This window comes from Xenopus tropicalis, chromosome 8, assembly GCF_000004195.4.
Source record: "Xenopus tropicalis strain Nigerian chromosome 8, UCB_Xtro_10.0, whole genome shotgun sequence".
In the NCBI taxonomy this organism is placed as follows: domain Eukaryota; kingdom Metazoa; phylum Chordata; class Amphibia; order Anura; family Pipidae; genus Xenopus; species Xenopus tropicalis.
Window position 1 is genome coordinate 82,622,200 of NC_030684.2, and position 24,400 is coordinate 82,646,599.

General features: G+C 37.9%; 2 protein-coding genes across 5 annotated transcripts; one reads left to right on the top strand and one right to left on the bottom strand.

The window, feature by feature from the left end:
• Positions 1 to 2,072: 2,072 nt before the first annotated feature.
• Positions 2,073 to 14,619, top strand: cipc (CLOCK-interacting pacemaker). Of its 3 annotated transcripts, none has more exon segments than NM_001127149.1 (4): positions 2,073 to 2,156; positions 3,556 to 3,714; positions 9,220 to 9,371; positions 13,232 to 14,614. In NM_001127149.1, coding segments are annotated over 3 exon segments (1,041 nt in total). In that variant the 5' UTR covers positions 2,073 to 2,156; positions 3,556 to 3,581; the 3' UTR covers positions 13,988 to 14,614.
• Positions 14,620 to 17,333: 2,714 nt separating this feature from the next.
• Positions 17,334 to 23,517, bottom strand: zdhhc22 (zinc finger DHHC-type containing 22). Of its 2 annotated transcripts, XM_031892094.1 has the most exons (3): positions 23,219 to 23,517; positions 21,125 to 21,721; positions 17,334 to 20,018 (listed from the first exon to the last, which is right to left on the bottom strand). In XM_031892094.1, exons 2-3 carry the CDS (start codon positions 21,624 to 21,626, stop codon positions 19,783 to 19,785), a joined length of 738 nt encoding a protein of 245 aa, XP_031747954.1. In that variant the 5' UTR covers positions 21,627 to 21,721; positions 23,219 to 23,517; the 3' UTR covers positions 17,334 to 19,782. The 2 variants fall into 2 exon arrangements, 1 of the variants encoding a protein (XP_031747954.1); XR_001171710.3 differs by lacking the exon at positions 21,125 to 21,721.
• Between the last annotated feature and the right edge of the window lie 883 nt (positions 23,518 to 24,400).

Genomic DNA, 24,400 nt, shown 5'->3' on the forward strand with positions numbered 1-24,400 from the left:
TCCATGCAGGCCCCTTAACTATTCATATTTTAACATTAACATTTATTTATAAAGCGCCAACATATTCCGCAGCGCTGTACAATAAGTGGGTTTCATACATTGGACATACAGAGTAACATATAAAGCAATCAATAACCGATACAAGAGGTGAAGAGGGCCCTGCCCAAAAGAGCTTACAATATTCCCATCTCTTGTTTAAACCTCTACCTGGTTGCTAGGGTAAATAAGACCCTAGCAACCAAATAGCTGCTAAATTACCAAATGGAGAGCGTCTGAACAAAAAGCTAAATAACTGAAAAACCATTAAAAATAAAAGAGGACCAATTGTAAATTGTCTCAGAATATCAGTCTACATTATATTAAAAGTGAATTTAAAGGTGAACTACCCCTTTAAGCTAACTGATCTCAAACACAAATGTTTGCAGATTCCCTCACAGAAGTGCACGTATGAATACTTTACATCCTAAGCATTTTAGGGTAAAACAAAGCACCCCCACCCGCACTTTTGTACAGAATCCTTGGAAGTCAGTGGGAACGGCAAAAGGTAATTGGGAGGTTAATTTTTTACACTAGCAGCGAATCCACTAAGTCTCACTTTAGCTTTAGGTCAGTCTATGTATGGCCCATCTTTAGCCTCCCCAAACAATAAAGTCACCCTCTGCCTATGTTTATAAAGCTGTTTAATTAATTTTCTTGTATGTGTAATTTGATGTGATATTCTGATGGTACAGCCAAGATTTCCTATTGACTTCAATGACTTGTATCAAATTAGAGGGACCAGAATTCATACAGGGCCACTCCCTCCCGTTCCTGACAATATTAAGTCAAGTGTGGGTTAAAACAATGAAGTAGGAGAGCAGACCGTTCGGACGCTGGTTTGGAAGGATCAAATTTAGACCATTTGTGAGTAGGAACATTTATTCTCAAACATCACTAACACACAAGGGAACTTTATAAATACCATATTTATTCTAAACCTCTTTTGGTTTATCTTATTATCTTAATAACCCCGTTTGTATTAATGTATTCTACTGTACAGCGCTGCGTACATAAGTAGCGCTTTATAAATAAAGACATACATACATACATTTTAAATAAGCCTGTTTTGTCCCTAAATTGTTAAAGACCTGGCCCTTGTTTACAGAAAATAACAAACTGGCACCCTCCTGTCATGTTAAAAAAAAAGACCAAGAGAGCCTTGTGATTCGTTTTGGTCACTCTTACTCATCATCTTCGCTAAATTAGCCAGTTTTGTCAATAAATTGCATTAATTACATAAAGAGTAGGTGGCACACACCACCACCACCACCACAAGGCACAGGTACACCAGAGGCAACCCATTACATGGCACCACAAATGCAAACACTAATTCCCCACACACTCAGATAATTGAAAAAAAGCTGTTTCTTAAATCAAGAAATCTAAATACCTAATAAAAGTAAGACTTATGCATTTCAACCCATCAAAGCGTTTTCATCAGGGAAAAAATACACAAAAAATAAATTTAAAAAGGCCATTTTATGTATTTTTCTCCCCTGATGAAGGCCTTTTGATAGGTCGAAACACACAGGACTTTCTTTCATTACATATTTTGATATAATAAACATGTTTTTTTTAAAGTATCGGATTGTGCGGTCCCTACTGAATTAGTGTTCTCCATAAATTTTGACAGTGTATTGATGACAAACAAGGAAAAATAATATCTTTTCTATTGTTGATACTAGCCTCGAACAAAGAAAAAATTGAACTATTCCTTTGGAATAGGAGGCTCTGGCGGCAACACGTATTACTCGAAAATACTATTGTCCACCGGCATAAGTAATAGTTCTGGCAAACAGAGAAAATAACTAATCATTTAATTTTGGTCTGGAGGCCTGTGAAATACTGGAAACCACCACTCAAAAACATCCCTTTCCCAGACAAAAGTAGGAGCTGTGAGTAGCGCTAAGTCCCCATCACTCAACTCTAGCCCCATTCTAACAGGCAGTGACTGGCAGTGTCACCGCGCTTATATACTCTGTAGTCATGACGTCACAGTCTCACCTCGCGAGAATGTGACTAAGCCCTGGGCTATCCGGGACTAGGCTTGCGTTATGAAAACCGGGACTGTCTCATGAAAATCGGCCCTGTCCCGCAAGGAGCGGGACTGCTGGGCGGTAGGATCATCTGGCTGTTTGACCTAGGCAAAGAGTGAAGTTAACCTGAATGGGGGAGGGGGTGACAAGATTCGGGACGAATGGCATGAATGAAGGGGTTTCTAGGTGTGAATTCGCTAGCAAACTTGATATGGGGTCATCATTTATTATAACTATTCACACTGAGGTCTGTTTTGTTAAGCAGTTTCCTGTTGGTTGTATGTATTCTGTTACCCATTATAACATCATTTGCTGTCATCAGCCTGGTGGCTGCCACTGTTTGGGTGCCACTGTTTGGGTGCATAGTGGCTACAGGTGGGCAGATCATTTATGCTAACCAAATTGGACAACAACTGCCCAAGTGTTTGGGGTGGATGACAGATTTCCTTGTCTGTCTAGTTGCATTTAAAGTCATAAGTAAAACTGATTTAGTCCCTTGGACAGTAATCAGGAGAGCAGATCTGGGTCTGTTTATTCCTACCATGTTAGTTATTCAATAATGTAATGATCTGTCTTTTTCTTATGCTGAACAGGCAGTTCTGGTCCTGTGTATGGGGCTTTATAGTCCTAACACTGATCAGATATCTGTGGGTACTTGAACTTGAAGGTTTGACGTTAAGGCCTTAGGGTAGTGACACACGGGGAGATTAGTCGCCCCGCAACAAATATGCGTTACCGCAGGCGACTAGTCCCGCAATGCCGTCCCACTGACAAGATTGTAAATCGCCGGTGGGATGGCATAAGTGTCGCTACGATTTCCCGAAGTTGCCCGAAGTTTCCTTGAGAGGCACCATCAGGAAATCGTAATCTCCCCGTGTGCCACTGCCCTTAAGGGCGAAGACACACTGAGCTACTAGTAGCAGCTACTTGTCATGGCTACTAAAATAGACAATGCTGATCATTTACTGATAACTGTCTCTACATGTATTTTAGCAAAGGCAATTCTCAGTATTGTCAATGGCAAGGTATTTTCTGGAGTTTAGTAGCCGCCAAAAAGTAGCTGCTACTAGTAGCTCAGTGTGTCTTCTGCACAAAAGTACATATATAATGAAATATGAAAGTATTAGATTTAGAGACCTATGTCATAATTTGTTGGGGGTTTTAAGTTTGTAATTGCATCCAATCTAGGTAAAGGATACTGCAGTTTGAAAACCCCAGAGTTGATCAGAATTAGTGGGTGGCTACTGTACTTAAAAGGATAAATAGTTTCAGTTATGCACTGGGCCAGACTACACCAATTGGTCAGTATTGGGTGGGGAGGTATACATGTTCTACATATCTCAGTACACTCCCTGTTGACAGTGTAAGCATATAATGGAATGTATCTGACTTTAGTTCTTTACTTTCCTAGCTTTAAGGAGCTCTCATGTAACCCAAATCTTAAATTTTGTTGTTTTTTTTTCCGATCATCATCTGTAAGGCTTTTCTAAAAGGCTCTGAGAAGATATGGAGAAGAATCAGAAATATGCAGCTGGACAAGAAAGATTTCAGATTAGGTCAGGTCATGGGGATGGTCAGAGATCAGAGCCCAGGAAGACACAAACTATTATAGAATCTGACAAGGACTCTGGCTACTCAGGTATGGAGTTTTGACTTTATCCAAAACATTCCTCAGTGTATATATTGGGTGTGTTTGTATTAAATACATTGGTTGTTCAAGTCTTTGTCCTGCTAAAGATTACATTGTCAAATGTGAAGTTGGCCATACACACAAGATCCTCTCGTTTGGCGAGGTCACCAAGCGATCGGATCTTCTCCCAATATGCCCACCTACAGATGGTCGATATCGGGCTAATTTGAATTTAAACAGCTGGAATAGGCACAGTCGGATCAGGGACTGCACCAACGAGTCGATGTAGTCTGTAAAAATTGCATGTCTTCAGTTGGAAGGCTCAGTTCAGTGTTCCATAATGTCTCTTTAAGCAATGGCAGCACAACTGCTTTTGTTTGCTTAACAGCATGGACTTTTGAGTGTCAAGAGTGGTGACATAGCAGAACAAAACCTGCAGTGGGTCATAGCACTAATGGAAATTAGTAACAGTTGTCATTACCTTGCAAAAAGTATTGGAAGCAAGGGCCTACGACTTCTTCCATGTGAAAATATCGCAGTCCAGGAGGATCTATTCTTTGTTGTCAATGCACTGACGGGCACTGCATCTGTCTGTGTGCACACAGACAAGATTTTAGCACAAAACCAAACAGTATTCAATTTGCACCAAAATCTGCTCTATGCCTGTCAACTTACAGTAAAAAGAGGATGGGAGCAGATTGACTTTTTCTCCTCCTATGAAACAGTCTGGTGTTCCATTAGCTTAAAGGAAAGTTATACCCCTGGAATAAATATTTAATCAACAGATTTATTAAGTGGCCTATTCCTTTAATCCTGTAAAAGTGGAATATGTTTCGGTAAATATTTCCCTTTTCTCTTGAGCCACCGTTTTGTGATGGTCTGTGTGCACCCTTAGAGATCACATGGCCAGAAATAATGCAGCTGTAACAGGAAGAAGTGTGAGAGCAAAAAGACAGAACTTTGTCCATTAATTGGCTGAAATGACCTAACATGTATGTGTGCCATTGGTTTGCTTGTGTGCACCGTGAATGATATGATCCCAGGGACGGCCCCTAGTACTTAAAAACTAAGTACTAGTAAGTACTAATAAAAAGTTTGTTTTTATAAAAACAGTTTATTCAGCTAAAGCCAGGATTTACGTATGAGCTGAGACCTGCATTGTTCAGGGTGTAGTTTTCCCTTAAAGGAGAAGGAAAGGTAAAATCATCTGGGGTTGCCAAAATGTTAGGCACTCCCCAGTGATTGTAATCACTTACCTTATACCCCAGGTTGGTGCTCCTGTTTGGAGAAAACTGCACCACCCGGGGTAGCTGCAACGAGTGATCCTCTTCCTCCTGTCTTTCTCTGTGATCCCGGGACCAACGCATGCGCAGTACAGCGACAAAGCCAGTTTTTTTTGTTAAAGTTCAGCTTTTCACTCTACTGCACATGCACAAGCAGCTCAAACACCGGAGAAGGAAGAGGATTGCTCTCTTGCAACTATAAGGTAAGTGATTACAATCACTGGGGTTTTGGCACCCTTCAGTGACTGTACCTTTCCTTCTTCTTAAGGCTGATGTCCCACAGATCATGTTAGTCGCTCGCAATAGAACTCTGCTATTGTGGGTGACTAATTGCTCCAAAATGCCTTTACACCTGCAACAATAGAAATCGCCAATGGAATGGCCTTCGAATCGCTACGGTTTTTCAAAGTCACACAAAGCTGCCTACAGGAGGAAATTCACACAACTTTGAATAACCGAAGCAATAAAGGCCTTTCCACCAGCAATTTCTATAAGCGCCAGTGGAAATACATTTTAGAGTGGTTAGTTGCCATTGATAGCAGAGAATTATTGCGGGCGACATCATCCTAAACTTAAATCATTGTATTACTACAGAGCTTAACTGTTATCTGCTATGTTAACATGTGCCCTATTGCTCTGTTCAAATTGAATGGCTGTGCCCATGGTTACACAGCTGCTTATCTATATAAAAGTACAGTAAATAGCAGTTTTTTCTAAATGTAGAGTAACTGCATTATATTTAAATCTGTATAAAACACTTTCTTTTTTGATGTAACTGGTCCTTTAAATTTCAAAAGTCAGACTCTCTACTGCTCATGCACAAAATCTATGGGACCTGTGGAGATAACAGGGAAACAGTATAAAGCAGTGCTCACTAGAATAGGTCCCTGGACTGGTGCATTTTTCAAAGAAGAGCACTGGCCTGGGTATGAGGTAACTGATTATATTGAATTGGGGGGAGAAGTAACCAGTTGCCACCCTTCTATTTAAAATGCTCTAATACAGGTTATTGTGGTGAGAACTGTCTTAAATTATGTTCAGAGGAAGTGACATGTACATGTTTCAGACATTTTTCTGCCAGCTAAAATATGCTGTAGAACCATCCTATATACTATTAGCTTCAGAATCCTTGAGTCAGCTTGTACAGTAAAGGCCATACATATACAGGTATGGGACCTGTTATCCAGAATGCTCTGGACCTGGGGTTTTCCGGATAAGGGGTCTTTCCGTAATTTGGATCTCCATAACTTAAATCCACCAAAAAATTATTAAAACATTAATAAATCCCAATAGGATTGTTGTGCCTTCAATAAGGATTAATTATATCTTAGTTGGGATCAAGTACAAGCTACTGTTTTATTATTATTATTATTATTATTATTATTATAGAAAAAAAGGAAATCATTTTTAAAAATTAGAATTATTTGCTTATAATGGAGTCTATGGGAGATGGCCTTTCCGTAATTCAGAACTTTCTGGATAATGGGTTTCCGGATAAGGGATCCTATACCTGTACTTGTAATTATTAGTAGAGAAACTTGTAAAAGCTATATCCCCACATCCAAAATACATCATACAGTGAGATGCAAATGTTGCTCACACCCAAAAACATTAAATAATAGTAACTTTATTCCCAAATACATTATATGCAGTAAAAGGCAATGGGTAGCTCTAAGGGGAGCAGTCGAGTGCCTATATGAAAAAAAATCCTTACCCTGCCCAACACTAGATACTTGCCTCTAAATACTGCAAATGCCCTTATTGCGAAGGAAAGGGGGAAGCTAGCCTAAGGTTCCTAGTACAGAGTGGGCTTCTTATGCAACCTTGCCCCTTTCCCTTAAAAAAAGAAAGTTACTTGAAGGCTGGAGTTGGTTTCAGCAACCTACAGGTCAGAATTATCTTATAAATTAGCTCATAAATTACCTGCATTGCTAAAAAGGCATCAATGTGGGAATAGCGTGATAGCATGTGAGAATAAGGGCTCTGGCACACATAAGGGCTCTGGCACACGGGAAGACTAATCTCCCCCAAATTGCCATCCCGCCGGTGAGAATGGAAATCACCAGTGGGATGGCATACACGGCACTGCGATTTCCCTGAAATCGCGGAAGATGCCTAGAGAGGACTCTTCTACGATTTCTGGGAAATCGCGGCGCCGCGTATGCCATCCCACTGGCAATTTACATTCTCGCCAGTGGGATGGCATTTCGGGGTGATTATTCGCCCGCAACAAGGGAGATTCGTCGCGGGCGACTAGTCTCCCCGTGTGCCAGAGCCCTAAAAGGAGGAAATAGGAGGAAATGCTTTGTGCTTAAACAGGGTGATAAGAATTGATCAGCTTAGGCAGTAGCTGTTTGAAAGGACTTGCATGAGGCTGTTCTGGCTGTTTCTACAAGGACATGATCATGCATAATAAAATAAAATGTCTGCCCACACATCATTATTAAAACACATAACAAAAACGTTAATTTGTTTAAAAAAATTGTAATTGTATGTAAGCTTGAAACAGGTTTTATAATAAAAGGAAGTTTCTGATTGGTTGCTATGGGATACTTCATAAGTGTAAATATGCCTAGTTTTAATTCATTTACCTCAAAAATTAAAAAGTCATTTTGAATGATTTAATAAAGCACTGCCAAGTAGAACTTCATAAAAAAAAAAGGCTTTGCAGCTTTTCTTGCCATGGTGTTTGTAAGCAGCTTAGTCAAAAAATAATTACATAGTAAATCCAAACAATATTATGTTTTTTTCTTTTTTTAAATCTATCCTTTGATGTTATAAAGCCAACATATCATCAGTGCATTACAGCACTTTATATTGCCATGGCTGTTGCATAATACAAACATGATTTTTTTACTGCATTCGGAAGAGATTATTATGCCTTTACTTTGCCCTCCTATAACCATGAAGATTAAAGGGATTCTGTAATGATTTTTATTGAGCAGTTTTTATTACTAAATTACACTGTGTACATTGCAAAATAATACATTCTACCTTTTAAAATTGTATTCTTGAACCAATAAATGCATTTTTTAAGTTGTATTATTGGTGTATAGGCAGCCAGACTATTACTATTTAGTGCTATTCTCATATCTGCCACTATGTGGGGCATGGGAGCATTTTTAGTAATACTGGTGTCAGGGAGCTGTTATCTGGCTACCTTTTGATTGTTCTTCTGATAGGCTCCTGGGGGGGGGGGGGGGGGGGGGGGTAGGGGAACTTGCAGCTCAGCAGTAAAGTGAACTAAAGTTTATTAGAGCACACAGCTGAAGGCACCTGGGAAACTAAAAATTCTAGCCCCACGATAAATTTTAAAATTAAATGTAAAAAAAATCTGTTTGCAGGATTCTGTTGGTGGAGTATATGTAGAACAAGAAAATACAGGATTCCTTTTTCTGTTCAAAATTACTTTCATTACATGTAGTGCTTCAAGTATGTACTGGATTTGGATGAAAGAAAACCCTAAAAATGCAGGCATTTTGCTTCTCTGCAGACCCCAGCACCTGTTCAGCCGCTTAAAATGCCTGTCATTCATAATTATCCCTAACCTCTTGTTTTTTCTTAGCTGTTTGCCATGGGGTGAATTTGTGAATTTATGTCAGTAAAGTAATAATCTATTTCTGAATGCTTATATATATATATATATTTATATATATATATATATATAATATATATAAATAAAGACCATTTTTTCCCTCCTGTTGTCATGCATGCTCCCATTGGTACAGGCCCACAGGGCAGACTTAAATCTACACTTGCATTACTGTGCACTTATAAATAAAAATATAATATAAAAATGCACTTCACATCAAAGGCTGTTGGTACTTATTTTTTTTTATATAAGTTTTTATTTAGAGTTTTAACATTTTAACAACAACAATAACAGTTTAAAGGAAAGAGAGAAAGGAAGAAAGTATACAGAGCTTTAGCGAGCCTGGTGAGTTTATCCAGATTGTGCATTTAACCAGGTGTCCCACACCGTGTACTTTAAAATGCATTGTTTACTTGTTTCTGTTATATTGAAAAGCTTGCAATTTAAGAATATACATTCTTGCATATGTGTGTGGTGTGCATTTTTTTTTACAGAATAGAATCAGGTAAGTGAAGAAATTATGCTAGCACTGTGGCTTCCTTAGAGCTGGCCTATAGCAAGATTCATAGCTGCTGTTGTGAGGTAATTTATTCTGTGTCATCTTTATTTGTTTTAAAGTGTGTTTTCTTTATTCTCCAGATGTTGCATCAGAGTGCCTAAGCTCTGTTGAGCAGACTGATTCAGAAGAGGGTCCAACTACATCACGCTGCAATTTAGCATGGAGCCCCTCAGGCAAAACTCCATCGCAACCACATTCATTGGTCGTCTTGAAAAACCTGCTTGTTGATCAGGTAGAGCATGTTAGAGACTGTTTGCTTTGTGCTAGGCAGTGTAATCCAGTTCTTTTTTGATGACGTGGAAGCAGAAAAGCTTGGTCTTGATTCTGGAAAAATAGCACCTAAAAGTTACCTGGACCGTCGTACTAAAATCAATAGGTTATCTGAAAGCAGTTCTAATGTGTAGCGCTGGCGCCTTCTGAAAGCTCAGACTCAGGCACATTGCACTGAGATGGCTGCCTACACACCAATATTACAGCTAAAAAAAATACAGTTGTTGGTTTAAGAATAAAATTTGAAATGGTAGAGTGAATTATTTGCTATGTAAACAGTGTAATTTAGAAATAAAAGTACACCACAAAAATGACAGAATCCCTTTAATGTGCGTGCTAAAATCCACACCACTTGGTTTCAGAAAAGCCTGTATTTCAGTAGAAGTTGCTTATGGGTTTTTCTTTGCATCCCAACAAATATTCCTGGCAGTTGTGTCTAAAATCTTTCTTGCTCTGCCTCCCTGATTTCCTCTTACTGATCAGAGTTTGAACAGCACTTATTGGCATATTCTTTAAGTATCTTTATATTCTTCTAACTATTTATAAAGTTAAACTACTTTTGCTTGCAGATACAGTGACTGTTCTTCTTTTATGCACGTAGCGTTTCTTTATATTGTGTTCATGTTAGTCACTATAACCTTTTATTTTTCAAAGTAGAAGTATTGTTTGGGGGTCTCCTACTTGATCTACCACCCCATTATCTCCAAATAAGGGCCTTCCTCTCAGTATGATGCCCAATGGTGGCAATATTGGTTGATGTTTATTTGGCAGAATGTTATTAGTGTGGTCCTGGAGCATTACTATGCAAGATCCAAGTGCCAAACAGAGCAATGACAAGGAGACTGACCAGTGACAGAAGCCTAGGTTTATGTTCTGCTCCCTTATTTTTATTAGTAATACAGATTGCAAGTTATGTTTCTCTTTTTGCAGCTTGCGGTCTGTATTTTTCTTCAGGGCAGTGTGTGTGGCATGGTTTAAGATGGTGTTATTTTACCTTTCATGGACATTTGGAAAACCGGAGAGAGTTTTATTGTTTTAACTTTGTTTTTATGTTATACATGGAGACTGGTAGCTGCTGCTGTCATTTATATGTTGTTACCACAGCTGGAATGTTAGAGAGCATTCTGACTCTAACTGCTTTTGTTTTTTTTCCTAACCAATTATACTGCAGCATATTATAAAAGAAAAATACAAACTAAATTTCTCCAATTATTTATATCTACATCAAAGTGAATGCTATTATGAACTTTATCTTTGTCTACAGATCAGATCTGACCCTTTTAAACTGGTAGTTCACCATTAAAGTGACACTGTTATGAAAATGTAATTTCTAAACTTCATCATGCTGAAATAAGAAACTTTCTAAATATAATTAAAAATTTTGACCTGAAATAATCAAGTTACTCTTCACTATCTCCTCCCGTGATCATCAGTCTCTCTTCATTATCTGGTTATGCAGGAGTTGGAGTCAGAGTTTGATTGGCAGTTAGGTCTTTGGGGGGCTCCTTTTGCCTGGAAGATGTTTTAAAATTCACTCTTTTGAAATCACCAGAAATCATTTCTCTTTAAATGCAGGATATGTGCCCAAGTCGGTTATTTTGTTAGATTGTGTTTATGCTGAAATCATTTGTGTTAGCTTTATTTAATCTACAATGATAGGGAACCCCCACAAAAAATAAATTGTCAAAATCAACATCCAACTCCTGCATAAAGAGAGACAGATGCTGACAGGTTGATGGCGAAGAGTAACTTGTTTCAGAAATAGGTCTGTATTTTTAATTTATTATCTTTAGAAAGTCTCTTATTTCATTATGATGAAGCTTATACAAGTACAGGACTTGTTTCCAGAATGCTTGGGACCTGGGTTTTTATGGAAAAGGGGTCTTTCTGTAATTTGGATATTCATGCCTTAAGTTTGCTAAGAAATAATTTAAATATCAAATAAACCCAACAGAATTGTTTTGCATTCAATAAGGATTAATTATATCTTAGTTGAGTTCAAATACAAGGTACTGATTTATAATTACAGAGAAACGGTAATCTGTTTAAAAATTTAAATTATTTTATTATGGAGTCTTCCTGTTATTCAGAGCTTTATTCGTTAAGGACATCCGTTATTTACATTACATTACTTACAAATATATTGTGAGATTTGATTGCTTTTAATGGGAATTGTGGATACTTTTTTTATTTATTTTTCTAATTTTTGAGTTATTATTGTATTAGCAATGAAAAAAAACTATGTTGAAGAACTCACAAACCATTTAATATAAATAAGTGTAAGAAACAATGTAGAAAACCTGATTGTGAGACAGGTTTATTAAGCACCCACTGAAGTTTATTGAATTGCAGTAGCAACAGTTCTTCATTAAGCCACTGGAAGTCTCTTCACCCACAAGGATATGTGCATGTTGAAGTGATTTATTTGGCAGTAGTTTATTATAATCCCTGCTCAGCTCATTTTCAGCATCACCCAGTGCTCTGTCATTTGCTGAGCACAATTCCATTTCTTGCCAAGTATCAAGCTGCTTGTATTTTGCCAATCACATTACATCCCTGTGAGGCTTTTCTTTGCATACCATATTGGGCCAGGATTGTGCCAGCTGTCGAATATAGAGAGGAAAACAAATCACATCAAATGAACACAAAGATATAGAGCCACTTAGACCATTCACATACTATTATAGATGAACCCACAGTCACTTGCATTTTTTAAAAAGCCAAGAGTAAATGATGTGCATAGGTCTACAAAGACCAAACCGGTGAATGGAATATCAGTTTCCACAAAGGAAATGTCCATGTAGTCCTATTTCTTTTATGAATATGATAAGCCATGCTGACCTTTACTGCAGTTGACTTAGTCTAATAATTTAGTCTTGCAAATAAAGGGCAGAAATAGTAGGTTATATATGGCTGTTTGTTCAGCATGCACATTTGACTTCCTTGTACTCTCAATAGCAAACATAATTAGTATCTCTGAAAAGAGCTAAAAAAATAGGTACATGATACAGCATGCTCTTGTGTGTTCAACATGTTTGTGCTGTGTTAGTTCAGTCAAGGGATAGTGGTGATTAATTGTGTTACAGTGCTAATTTTCATTATGTACCATCTTGTTTGCTTGGTCTTTTAAAATTACTGTGTGGTTTTGTGTTTCTGCCTTATGAATCAATAAAGTATAAAATATTGATGTATAGAACAGCCCTATATATGCTTATATATGTCCTATTCTGCTTAAAATATAATAGCATGTAGAATAAACTCACTGAAAAGGCCAGGACATCTGTAGTCACTGTTGGGTGGCAGTGTGGCTTTCCTTAATAAAATGTGCCCCAGCCCGGGGTCATTTTCTGCAGAGAGAATCAACTCTTTAAAACCATCACTGGGGCTTTCCTTGTCCTTTTTAATGGAGATTATTCTAACTATTACATTACATTTGGAATTGCAGAGAATCGAAACTCTTTAATTCTACTCATTGTTAGAGTATTTTGGAGATTTGGAAGTTAGGAACACTAGGATGTTTTGTATGCCAACCATTGTATGTACATCTAAATCAGTAGTTCTGTAGCCATTGCGCGGATTAATTCTCCTGTCAGTGAGAGTTAGTGCAGCATCCTGAGTATTTGACCATTTGCTTATGGTGCAATAAACAATTTGAATCCAGCTGTTTCCGCACAGTTGATGGAGAGGGCACATGTAAATGGTCACAATTGTTTCCCAGGTGACCGTACACGGTCATTTAGAGACTGACAAAAAAAAACTACAGAAAAACAAAGTAATCACAAGGCCTTGTTTTAAGCTGATCATTTTTCTTATTTTTCTCAGGGGTCCGGCCCTGAGCCTAATGCCAGCTCCTGGGCTGTCCACCCTTCCTTTCAACTGCTTCAGACTTCTCCACAGATCCTCTTTTTTCCCCAGACTGTGTCTTCTGCCAAGCCATCTACCTGTACAAAGGATGCCAAGTACCTGCCCATCTTAAAATCCTACACAAAGATTGCACCACATCCATCACACCATCCCTCCAATATATCCCTTCCCTGTTCCAGAAAGAGGGGACCAGATGAGAGGCCTCATAACCAGGCAAAGAGGCAGTGTTCTAAGGGCCACAGTGGGAGTCGCAAAGGGATGGATGCCACTGCCTTGTTAGATACAGGAATACAAGAAGGCCTCCTTGACCAAAATGTGAAAGAAAGTGCTCTCTCTACCAAGAACAAAGAGCTGGACATGCTAATGACAACTCCGAACATTAATTCATATGAGAAGGGTTCCAAAGTTGCTTCTTTGGATACAACGCAGAACCTTCTCAGTGCAGATCAACAGAACAAATCACGGCGCTTTCAGAATACCCTGGATGTTTTGCACCGCTCTGGCTTGCTGAACATTGCCATGAAGACAAAGGAACTGGCACGGCACAACCAGGCTACTCAAATCCAGTTGGAGAAGCTGCACAAACAGGTGCAGCTTTATGCCACAGCAATAAGTAGTAACCACCCTCAAGACTGGCAGAGACTTCAGGATTCTTTGACAGAGGTTGGAAAAGGAGATAAAATGGACCTGTCAGTCAAAGAAATTAATTTGTAACATTTCATTTTTTAGCTTATTTTAAGGTATAGTATTGGCAGTGGTATTCCTTTTGTCTGCCCAACACCACTCTCTACCAAAAAAAGTAGACCAACAAAAGATGCAGTGGTTCCAAGTGTTAGAAAAAGCATCTTTATCCCATATGCATCTTTATCAGCATATGTTCACCCATTATCTTAAATAAGAGTGAGAGTCACATTTAAGACAGTTGGTTTAGAAAAAGGAGACTTCGGTGGCATCTCTAGAAAAGAGAATGTTAGTAGCACTGTAAAGAAGGCACAGTACCAGAATGGCAGTCAGAGAGAGAAAGCGAGAGAGAGAGGGCATGAAATGTTAGCAAGTTTTGTGCATTGAGCAGAGCTTGGTGGCATCATTACGTGATCACGGCAGAGATATTTGTATAAGCTCAGCTAACATCCTGAGATTGGCAAGTAGTGCAAAGCTGCCCATTTTATCTAAATATGAGCGTCCATTTTATTTCATTTTTGTATTTTCGTATTGAACAACATGTAGAAAATATGTGAATGACTCTAACCAACTCAAGAATCAGTCCATGTATGCTAGGTATGGCTGCTTGTACAATTTCATTTGATACAGAATAAACAAATACTTTGACGTTTTCTTCAAGCTTTGACAACCTACAGCTTCTATGATATTTTTGGTGTACAACTATTGCTTAAATTTAGCAGCAGGCGTGGTGCAAGAGTCCATGATTTATAGGGCATGTTTCTTTAATTTAGCTGGAGTGTTTTGCCTGCCAGTCAGATCTGAACAAAAGTCAAAGTTGAGGATGTAGTAAAACTTAAAATTTTTTAAAAAATACTAATGTTAAGGGGATCCAAAATCTTGCCTTTTAAAAAGTTTTTTTTTTTTTTTTTTTTTTAAACCATACATTATGTTCCCCTACTTATACTAAAAAAAAATGTTTCCTGCTTTCTTAGATTACCAGCAGGACACATTAATTCTCAAGCCTCTGTTTTTAATAGAGAATAAAGTGGTGGTGTTTAGGTCTGCTATCAAGTCCATCTGTTCACTCCTCCCCTGGTTTAACCTGTTTTGTATGACCCTGAAAAGAGGACTGTGTCTTTCCTTTCTTGCTTATCATTAATTTTAATGTTTACAAGAGCAGAATTTTTCCTTTACTTTGCCATCTTGATATTGGCAAGATATACAAATACTGGTAGTTTTGCACTAATGTAACATATCAAGGTGCATTGTAAATGTCTTGGTGCTGGATTTTTCCCCATAAAAATATAGTTTAGCATCAGTGGTCCTTGTTGGCATGGCTGCCATGTCAGTAGAGTATTGAGCAGCACCAGGAGCTGAATTAGTGTAATAACAATTGAATTTTTGCCTCAAAGAGCAGTAGTTTATTTTTGGTTGCTGGGGTCAGTAACCCCATATCAGCCAGACAGCATGTTAGGGCACTGCCACATGGGGCAGATACTCTGTCCATGGATAAATGCAGCCATTTGCATCGGCCCAAGTGCAGGCACCCAGATCGAATTTCAGAGAAAAGCTGCTCATGTATGCAGTTCTATAACAAAATCTAGTCTGTGTGTCTGCACTGTGTGCATGCACATCAATAAACTTTTTAAGCCTAGAGGCTGGAAAAGCAGGCTGAGAATCCACCCCATTTGGCTGTGCTGCAGGAAAGGCAGAAGGGAAGTAACTAAAACACTTTAAGACCCATTGAAAAGTTGCTAAGAGTAAAGCAAGGGGTAGTTCAAAAAGTTGAACTAGCCCTTTAAAGGTGGCCATTCACGGGGAGATTTAAGCAGTTTCCCGTTGGATTGGGGACTACATCAGCTCATTGATGTGGTCCTCTGTCCGATGGCTACTATACCTGTCATTGTAATTTGATCATTTGGCCCTAGGGGCCAAAAAATATGGTGATCTCTTCCTGCTAATAAAATGGAGGTGTTTGACACAGCTTCTTTAGTTCAAAGTTACAGTATTTATGTGAACAAAAACATCACCTCTTTTGGCTAAGGGGGAACCAGTACAACCAATGATTTGAATCCGACAACAAAAACTTCACTACCAAATACTGCTTATTTTAAAGAGACCAAAAGATGAGCAAACACACACAAGGTCATAAAAAAAGGTTTATTTGATGTTTGTCATTCACAAGCTCTTTATATAAAAGCAACTTGGCGTTCAGTTTAATGGTCCCTATACTGCAGTTTTGTTTGTGTAAAAGGTTACAGTATATGACTGTGTAAAATGTCCCTAATTAAATACAGCAACAAAATGACTTGCATACAAAGGATCACTAGCAGCTTCATAATCTACCAAAAGAGGCAGGTGTTAATGTTAAAAACGAAGTATCCAAGGATTGTGGCTATATTCACATTTCTGTTAGTAGAACATAGAAGCACAGAACATAAATGCATGATGCCTTTATCCCTATTCAGGTAATCAGCACTCGCCTATGTGCATATGATAAAAAGCGCATATGTGACCTTGCCACTTGCTATTGGCACATTATTCCCCAGCAAATATAGACAGAACCATACAATTAAACCTCCTTGAAATGAATTTATTTCCATTAAATGGTCTGTGACAGCATTGTAACTGTTTTAATGAGAATTTTATAAAAAGTTTTTTTTTTTATTATCTTAATTTTATGTATTATTTATTCTAGTACACAGCACTTTGTATTTCTGCTCAACAGTCTTTTAAACATGCATTTTCTGCACATAGAGAAATATGTGTGATAAGGGATGAAATGAGTGGATGCTAGAAAGACTCGGGTTTACAGGGGTTTGGGTTAATTCTTCTCCCTGTCCTTATTTTGAAGCTCTTATGATTATAGGATGTTCTTCTAATAGCAAAACTAAAAAAAAGTGCAAGCATTACAGAAACAAACTGCTCTCGTTTACAAGGACAATTTTTACAGAAGTCTATGCCCTTCATCCCACACAAAAGGTGTGCTCACACTTTAATGTTCAGGGGAGGTGCTTTTTGACAAATGGTATCAGAGATCATATGAACTGATCCCTTTCACATCTGTAGCATTTTGTAATTTAGTGCAAAAAGACCACTCTAACATATGAGCATCTGCAAAAGTCCCAGCAAGCACTTCAGATGTACATTATAAGGTATGTAAAGTTCTTCTGACCTGTACTATTACAGACTTAATGCTTCGTAGTCAGTGTCGGACTGAGATGCCAGGGCCCACCAGAAAACCATGGACCCACTCACAAAACTTTAATTCCTCCTCCCCTCCCTCAAACTTTTTATTCTCCTAGTCTCTTTTCTCTACATACTATACTCTGTTCTTCCATCTATCAAGCTTCCTTGTTCCCATACAGAAATAGGGAATGACCCTGAAATAGGCTAAATAGATAGAAGCAAGAGGGCCTACAACCCCTGAGCCCACTGGGAGTTTTCCTGGTATCCTGGTAGGCCAGTCCGAAACTGTTCACAATTGTTAAGTATTACTGTATAAAACCTGGGGCTTATTTATCAACAGGTGAAAATACCACAGTGATTTAAGTGAAGAAGAGTTCTGTCCTGAGTGGATACTGCTTTTGCTTCAGGGCCATGTCAGTGGACACTAGCATCAGATGAGTACTGGTAACATGGCTTTGCCCTCTAATATCCTGGCAGAGGAAGGAAGAAAGCACTGAAATGAATCGGATTCTAATGGAGAGCTGAGTCATGCGTCGCATAAGCTGACATCTGACTGTGGGAAAGAATCTACAAGATAATATTATGTGGCATAAGTGCACAAATCGTATGTGACAGCTTACAGGGCAGTTGAATCATGCCTTGAAAGTCTGTCAGTTATTCACATGCTAGAATTACTTCCCAAGATGTGGCAGGAGTCCCCTGAGTCTGAAGCTGCTCTTTGTTCTAAACAATGGAACAGTAGGAAATGACTGCTGCCTAGCAGACTTCCTTAGTGTTTTATTGCAGTAAAGTTATCTTTGTGAAATGATTGCATACTGCATTGTGATAACGGGGTGAAGTACTTGCAGAGTAGCAACCCTCAGGTCCAAATGAAGAAAACTGGATCTGTGTTTTAAGTGCCACTATAATGTATATTTTTAAGCTGCACAATAACAGTTCACTACAAGGCTTAAGTGTGTAAAGGGTAAAAAGGACTGCTCTTTCAGGCCTGTGAGAGAACCACATTATAGGCGTAGACCATACAGAGTTTCAAAAACAACACATTAAAATATATCTTCAAACAGCAATAGGTTTAGCTTGATATGAAGAAAAAAATAAGCTTTTGGTACACGAACCTTGCTGTCTATTCAGAGAAGTGAGTGAATCAATATTGTATGATTAAAAGATTTTGCTAACAGTATAGAGAGGAGAGAGCATTTCAGTATTAACAAAGGAAGTAAAGAGACCTCACTGAATTTACAGAGCATTTTCACAACTGCAAATAGTCACAGTCAGAAGAGTACTGTGTATGAATGTAGAACAAAGAGAGGGCCTTGCTGTGGGGACAGAACAGTGATTCTTTTCTTTTTCTAACAGATTATTATTATTATATATAGCTAAAAGAGAAAGTTGTGCTGACCACTAAACCATTAGGTGGGGGTGCAATGAGGATGTAACCAAAAAATTCATACAGGTACAGGACCTGTTATCCAGAATGCTCAGGACCTGGGGTTTTCTGGATAAGGGATCTTTCCATAATTTGGACCTGCATACCTTAAGCCTGCTAAAAATAATAATTAAATTTTGAATAAACCCCAAAAGATTGTTTTGCTTCCAATAAGGATTAATTATATCTTAGTTGGGATCAAGCACAAGGTACTGTTTTATTATTACAGAGAAAAAGGAAATCTTCTTTTTAAAAATTAGAATTATTTACTCCTAATCGGAGTCTATCGGAGATGACCTTTCAGTAATTCGGAACTTTCTGGATAACGGATTTCCGGATAAGGGATCCCATACCTGTACTACAAAATAAAAAAAAGCAATCCTATCCACTCTCAAGGACATTAAGAATCTTTGTGCATTAAGTTTCATGTTGTAGCTCCCATCATTCCCCAACTATAGTCAGGTGATCCCAGTGGTGGCCAGTAAAGGGGCAACCATTTGGGGGTTTTAAACTTGGAAAACAATGCTGCAGGTAAAATGCAGTCCCTGTGAAAGATTGGTGATCAGGTGATGGCAGCTGGCCAACTTAAATATACTGTAAATCAATATATGGACAAACAGTCCTTGTTTTAGGGGAGGGCATTTTGTAGTATTCTAATGCACAAAATATCTTTATGTCCTTGATAATGGGTAGGTGCAGACCATTTTTTCTTTGCATTACTATATATAAATATACATATTAGGCCACAAGTCAGTAGGATACAAAGTGATACATTGATGTCAGTAAATATAAATGTCAAAAACTTTGTATCTATTTGATAAGGGCTTGCTGTGTGTATGTATATATATATATATATATATATATATACATACAAACACACAAACACACACACATATACATGTATATATAGGTTTGAAGATCATTCCTTTTTTTACAAACCTAAAAAAACCTTCCATTTGTCATAGTGGTAACAGTCCCTCCCTCAGTAGAGTGAACAAGAGAGTGAGTAACAAGTATGCTATTTAAGTCTAGTACCGCAATCTTGCTATCAGTATTGGTCGGTAAAGATAGCCTAAATATCAGCAAAATTAGTATCTTATTATATATTAGTAATGGGTTTTCATTAACTATTCAGAGCTGCAAGGGGATTTTGATTGCTATTACTGGTAGACTAGCACTATGGCTGATCTATAGGCATTACAACAGCCAATGGATTTAAGCACAAACTAGCTCATTTGTTCTTTGGCTGTGGGACAAAAATTGCAAAGAGCCACTTCTTTCCAAATACTCTCTGCAGGTTTTCTTTGCCATTGGTTATGCGGATCTCTGCTGTATGAAATTGTTGACCATTAGATCCTCTGCAGATTAAAATTAGATGGTGACAGCAAAAGGCAGCACATGCTACTCCCACTCCAAACCAGAGGTAGATCATGAGGACCACTAACATCTCTGAGCTGAGGAGGGTTCCTGTTAAGAGAAAGGTAGTGAGAATGAGGTCGTAAGCAGAGATTGCCAGTCAATTAGGAGAAGTGTGGAACAGATAACACAAGTAAATAAGCAGGAGAATAATAATAATTCACTCATGTGAAATTAAAACAATTATACAAAAGGAGTTTATAAAAAAAAGGTGTATGAGGAAGGGTGAAAAATTCTAAACTAAAGTTTTTTTGCTTTGTCGGACATAGAAAAAGTATACAAAAAGTAAAGTGAGCAAATGAAGAAAAACATGAACTGTGGGGAAAGTGGGGCATGCATGAAAATGAGAAAAGGCGGGGGAATAATATGGGACAGTTATTTATTAGTGATTTTGACTCCACCTCCTACCCCTATAAATAGCTGCGAGTCTGGCTTGGTCTCCATGTGTCATTGTCACCGGGAGATAAAATTTGGGGCAGCGTTTATCAATGTCACTGCGGCAGAAGATGGTTTAACTATTTCTAGCCTTTACTGCATTAAGCAGGAGCTATTTCTAGAATATAATTTAGTGGTGAAAAGAAGTATGCTGTGGCGTTACTTCGAAATGATTTAATCTCCCTTATTATTAATGCCCTTTACACATTTCAAATTCCCTGGAAACTGCAGCATAAGTAAGTGAGAACCAGATTATACAATTATAATTTGATGTAACTGCATGCCATCATCATCATCATTTATCAACCCAAGAGCTTTAACATTAATGTACAGACCAACTGACTCCATTATATTTATTGCTATATATCCCAACAAACTGTTCATGTAGTAAAATTCTGTTCTTTATGTGAACTTTTAAATATGTAAGCATTAGAAATGTAATATGTGAGGGGAAATATCTGGGGGGAAAATTGTCTATATTGCATTAATGCCAGGTAAATCTGTATGACGGAGCATGTCTGGATTAATATGAATTTTGGGTACAGGTATTGAAGTGGTAGTTTGTTTATCCTTGTGCTTTTGTGATAACCAGTACAAAAGAATATAGTATTCTATTAATTACATAGTTATCACTTGATAATCATGACCATTGCAATTAATGGCTACTTGTTTAAACCCCAAATATGTTTTGTTCACTGGCTAAATATGTATAAAAAACTAACCTGAGAAAAATCGAGTAATAGAGAGAGGCAGCAGCCTTAGGAAGGTCATAGGATCGTATAAGGAGAGAGAGATGCTTTCTGAAATATATCCCACTCCAACCACCATAGCATGAAAACAACTGCAGGAAGCATGCAGGCAAAACAGAACAAAGCTACGAAGATTGCTGCGTCCTATACATGTTCCTGTGAAAAAGCAGTGATGTTCCTGTTCGCCCATCACCCGGGCACAAAGATGGCAAAATGGTTTTCCTGATAGCTCAGTTTCTGCATACATTGCATTGCCATGAGGACTCTTCCAGATTGTCAGTATATAATTTCCCAACACATTGACAAGTAAAACAACAAAGAGGGAATTGTGAATAAAACCAGAGAAAGACAAGGTAGATGAAGTTTCCCCACTTATGCCAGGAAGTAGTAAGAAGAACTGAATGGATAAAGTAACTGATAGCAGGCAGAGGAAATAGAGTGGAGCCAGAAGATTCAGCAGTTTAAGAAGAACCATCCTGATGAAATTTTGTATCTAAGCATTGTTGGTATTCTGCATATTTAAAAACTGAAACTAAGTCTGTTGCACGGTAGCATAATTCATCGCTGTTCCTGAAAGAAGAGAAGGTACAGGTACTGATTTCGTTCTGTGTTTGCTGCACCACAATACTATAATGAAACTAGTCAGGAAAGGCACTCATAGGTACTAACAGTGAGACACTTGACACCAAAAAAAGTATATGCAAACTGAACATCTCGGTTTCCATGCCTGGTTCAAAAGAAAGGAATTAGTTATAATGTGATAATTCACAATATAATTACATTATACCCTATATAAAGTATGGCTTAATGGTTTCTTTTAATCTATATATTTTAATTACTTGCTATAGAAGGTATTATATATTCTCATTCTTACTAGTATGTACTTCATCGGTTTCACACATACAGAAGGGTGTAATAAGTATTACAGTGCAAATTTACCTATTATGCCTGATTTCAATTTTCTTATGACTTTATGGTGCAGTTGTGTAAGATTACTGCTTGCGTTTGCATATTACCAGAAATACACAAAGTTTTCTACAACTCCCTTTTTCAGCTTTTGCTCTTTCCAACAACTGTACCCTCGTAATGTTATATATAATTCCTTGTGCACTTGTTGATCTTTTATGCTGAACCTTATACTCACATCTCTGACCCTCATTGTTTCTACACCAGCTTATCTTCCCCAGTAAAGAAATGATCATCTGGTTTAGAAGTAATGAGGTATATATATATATCTCAATGTGCAAAGAGATTAGCTGGTAATGAGGGATGATGTTTTGTGGCAGATGATATGATCTAGAGTACAGGTGGTACCAATGTGCAAAGAGATTAGCTGGTAATGAAGGATGATGTTTTGTGGCAGATGATATGATCTAGAGTACAGGTGGATCCACCTGTACTCTAGATCATATCATCTGCCACGAAACATCATCCTTCATTACCAGCTAATCTCTTTGCACATTACTCATCTTTCCCTATACACCAGCTATTCTCTCCTTCTCACCTTATACTCTGCACACCAGCTGATCTTGCCTTACCTCATTACTTCTAAACCAGATGATCTTTTCTTCATTCCCAGCTAAACAACTGGCCCCTTTCTACTGCCACACCTCACTCAGTCTGTTCCAGTTGACCCTTTCCCTGCATATTTCTTTATATGGATTTCGACTAATACCTTACTGCATCTTTTCTGTTTTTTTAAGATTCTAATTTCCTCTTTCCTGCTACTCATCCTTTCAAAATAAGTTATTTTCCTGCAGTACTTTCTATACCATCTTTGTAGTGGCCATCTGTCACTTTGCCTCATCTCTGTCCACAATACATAACTTCTTGTATACTGCCTGTACTGTCCCTCATTTTTTTTTTACTTTAAAAGCCCCATCCACTATTATAACAGCTTCCTAATTCACTTTATGTGCAGCCTTTTCTTCTCCATTGTACATAGTTTTTTTGCCCAGTGCCTATTAACTGTATTTTTAACCCTCTTTGTTGATTTAAATATGAGCGATCCAAAGACATTGTAGCACATTGCCTTTCCTTAGCTTACCACCTAATACATATACTCACCCTTGTTAGTGACGAATCCAAGGATACAGAGCTCAGATCAACAGCCAGTGGCTGTGATGGGTTCAGTGTGTGCACTTCTCTCTCTCTCTCCCTCTCTCTGTGCTTCTGTCTTTCTAGAGATGCTGCGGATTAACCTTCACATCCCCTTCATGCCTCTGTCATAGCCACACAGCTCTGATACTTCTCTTGGTACTTGCTTGTGCTTTGCTGGATATCTTTATGAATGACTTTTCTCACTGGGTGATGATGATATGTTTGATGCAGTGGTTGCTTCCTGTGGTTGTTAAATGTTAGCTAAGGTATTTCCCTACCCCCTCCCTCCTCTTTTCTCTCTCTCTCTCTCTTTCTCTTTCTCTTTCTCTCTCTCTCTCTCTCTCTCTCTCTCTTTCTCTCTCTCTGTATCTATCTATCTATATATCTATCTGATCTATATTTTCTGAATGTAATGTTGAAGATTTTAGGGGGTGGATGCGTATGAGTTATATCTTAAAAATCTCTAGTATAACATGTTTCTGTTTAATGTTTGCTGTGTATATTGTTAAAGGGTTTTTTAATACTTTATGTGTTTGCAGTGAGTTATTTATTTGCCTTGAAACTCAGGTTTATTCAGGTTTTACATGCTTTTTAATCCTAAACCTATATAAACAAACATGAATACAGAACAAATGTATGCAATCAATGTCTTGAGAAAGAAATTAATGCAGTGAATATGAGATGAACTACTCAAGAGACTTATCAGATAGACATATCTGTCCCATAAAATATTGCCATGCAATTAAATACTACAGGGATGCTATGACATCTGATATTCCATGCTGTTATCAGATCAGATAAGATCAGATGCAGCTAATAATATTTTATTTTTATGCATTTACATCCAACAGTAAGTGAATTTCAGTTAGAAACAAAAGTGTATCCATCTATATCTTATTTCTAAATATGTACACTACACCCGTCCCATGACTTGTGGGGCGTGATCTATTAAAACAGGGACATACAGTGCAACAAAAGCTTCTGTGTAATTCAGCCTTTAGGGTAATGACAAATGTGGATATTTGTTGTCTGTGGTAAATCTAGGCTACCACTGGCGACAAATCTGAAAATAATAAAAAGAATACCTAATTTCTTTGTGATTTGAAAGCAGAGTTAAAAAGCAGTAATTCAATCGATAAAGGGATTTGG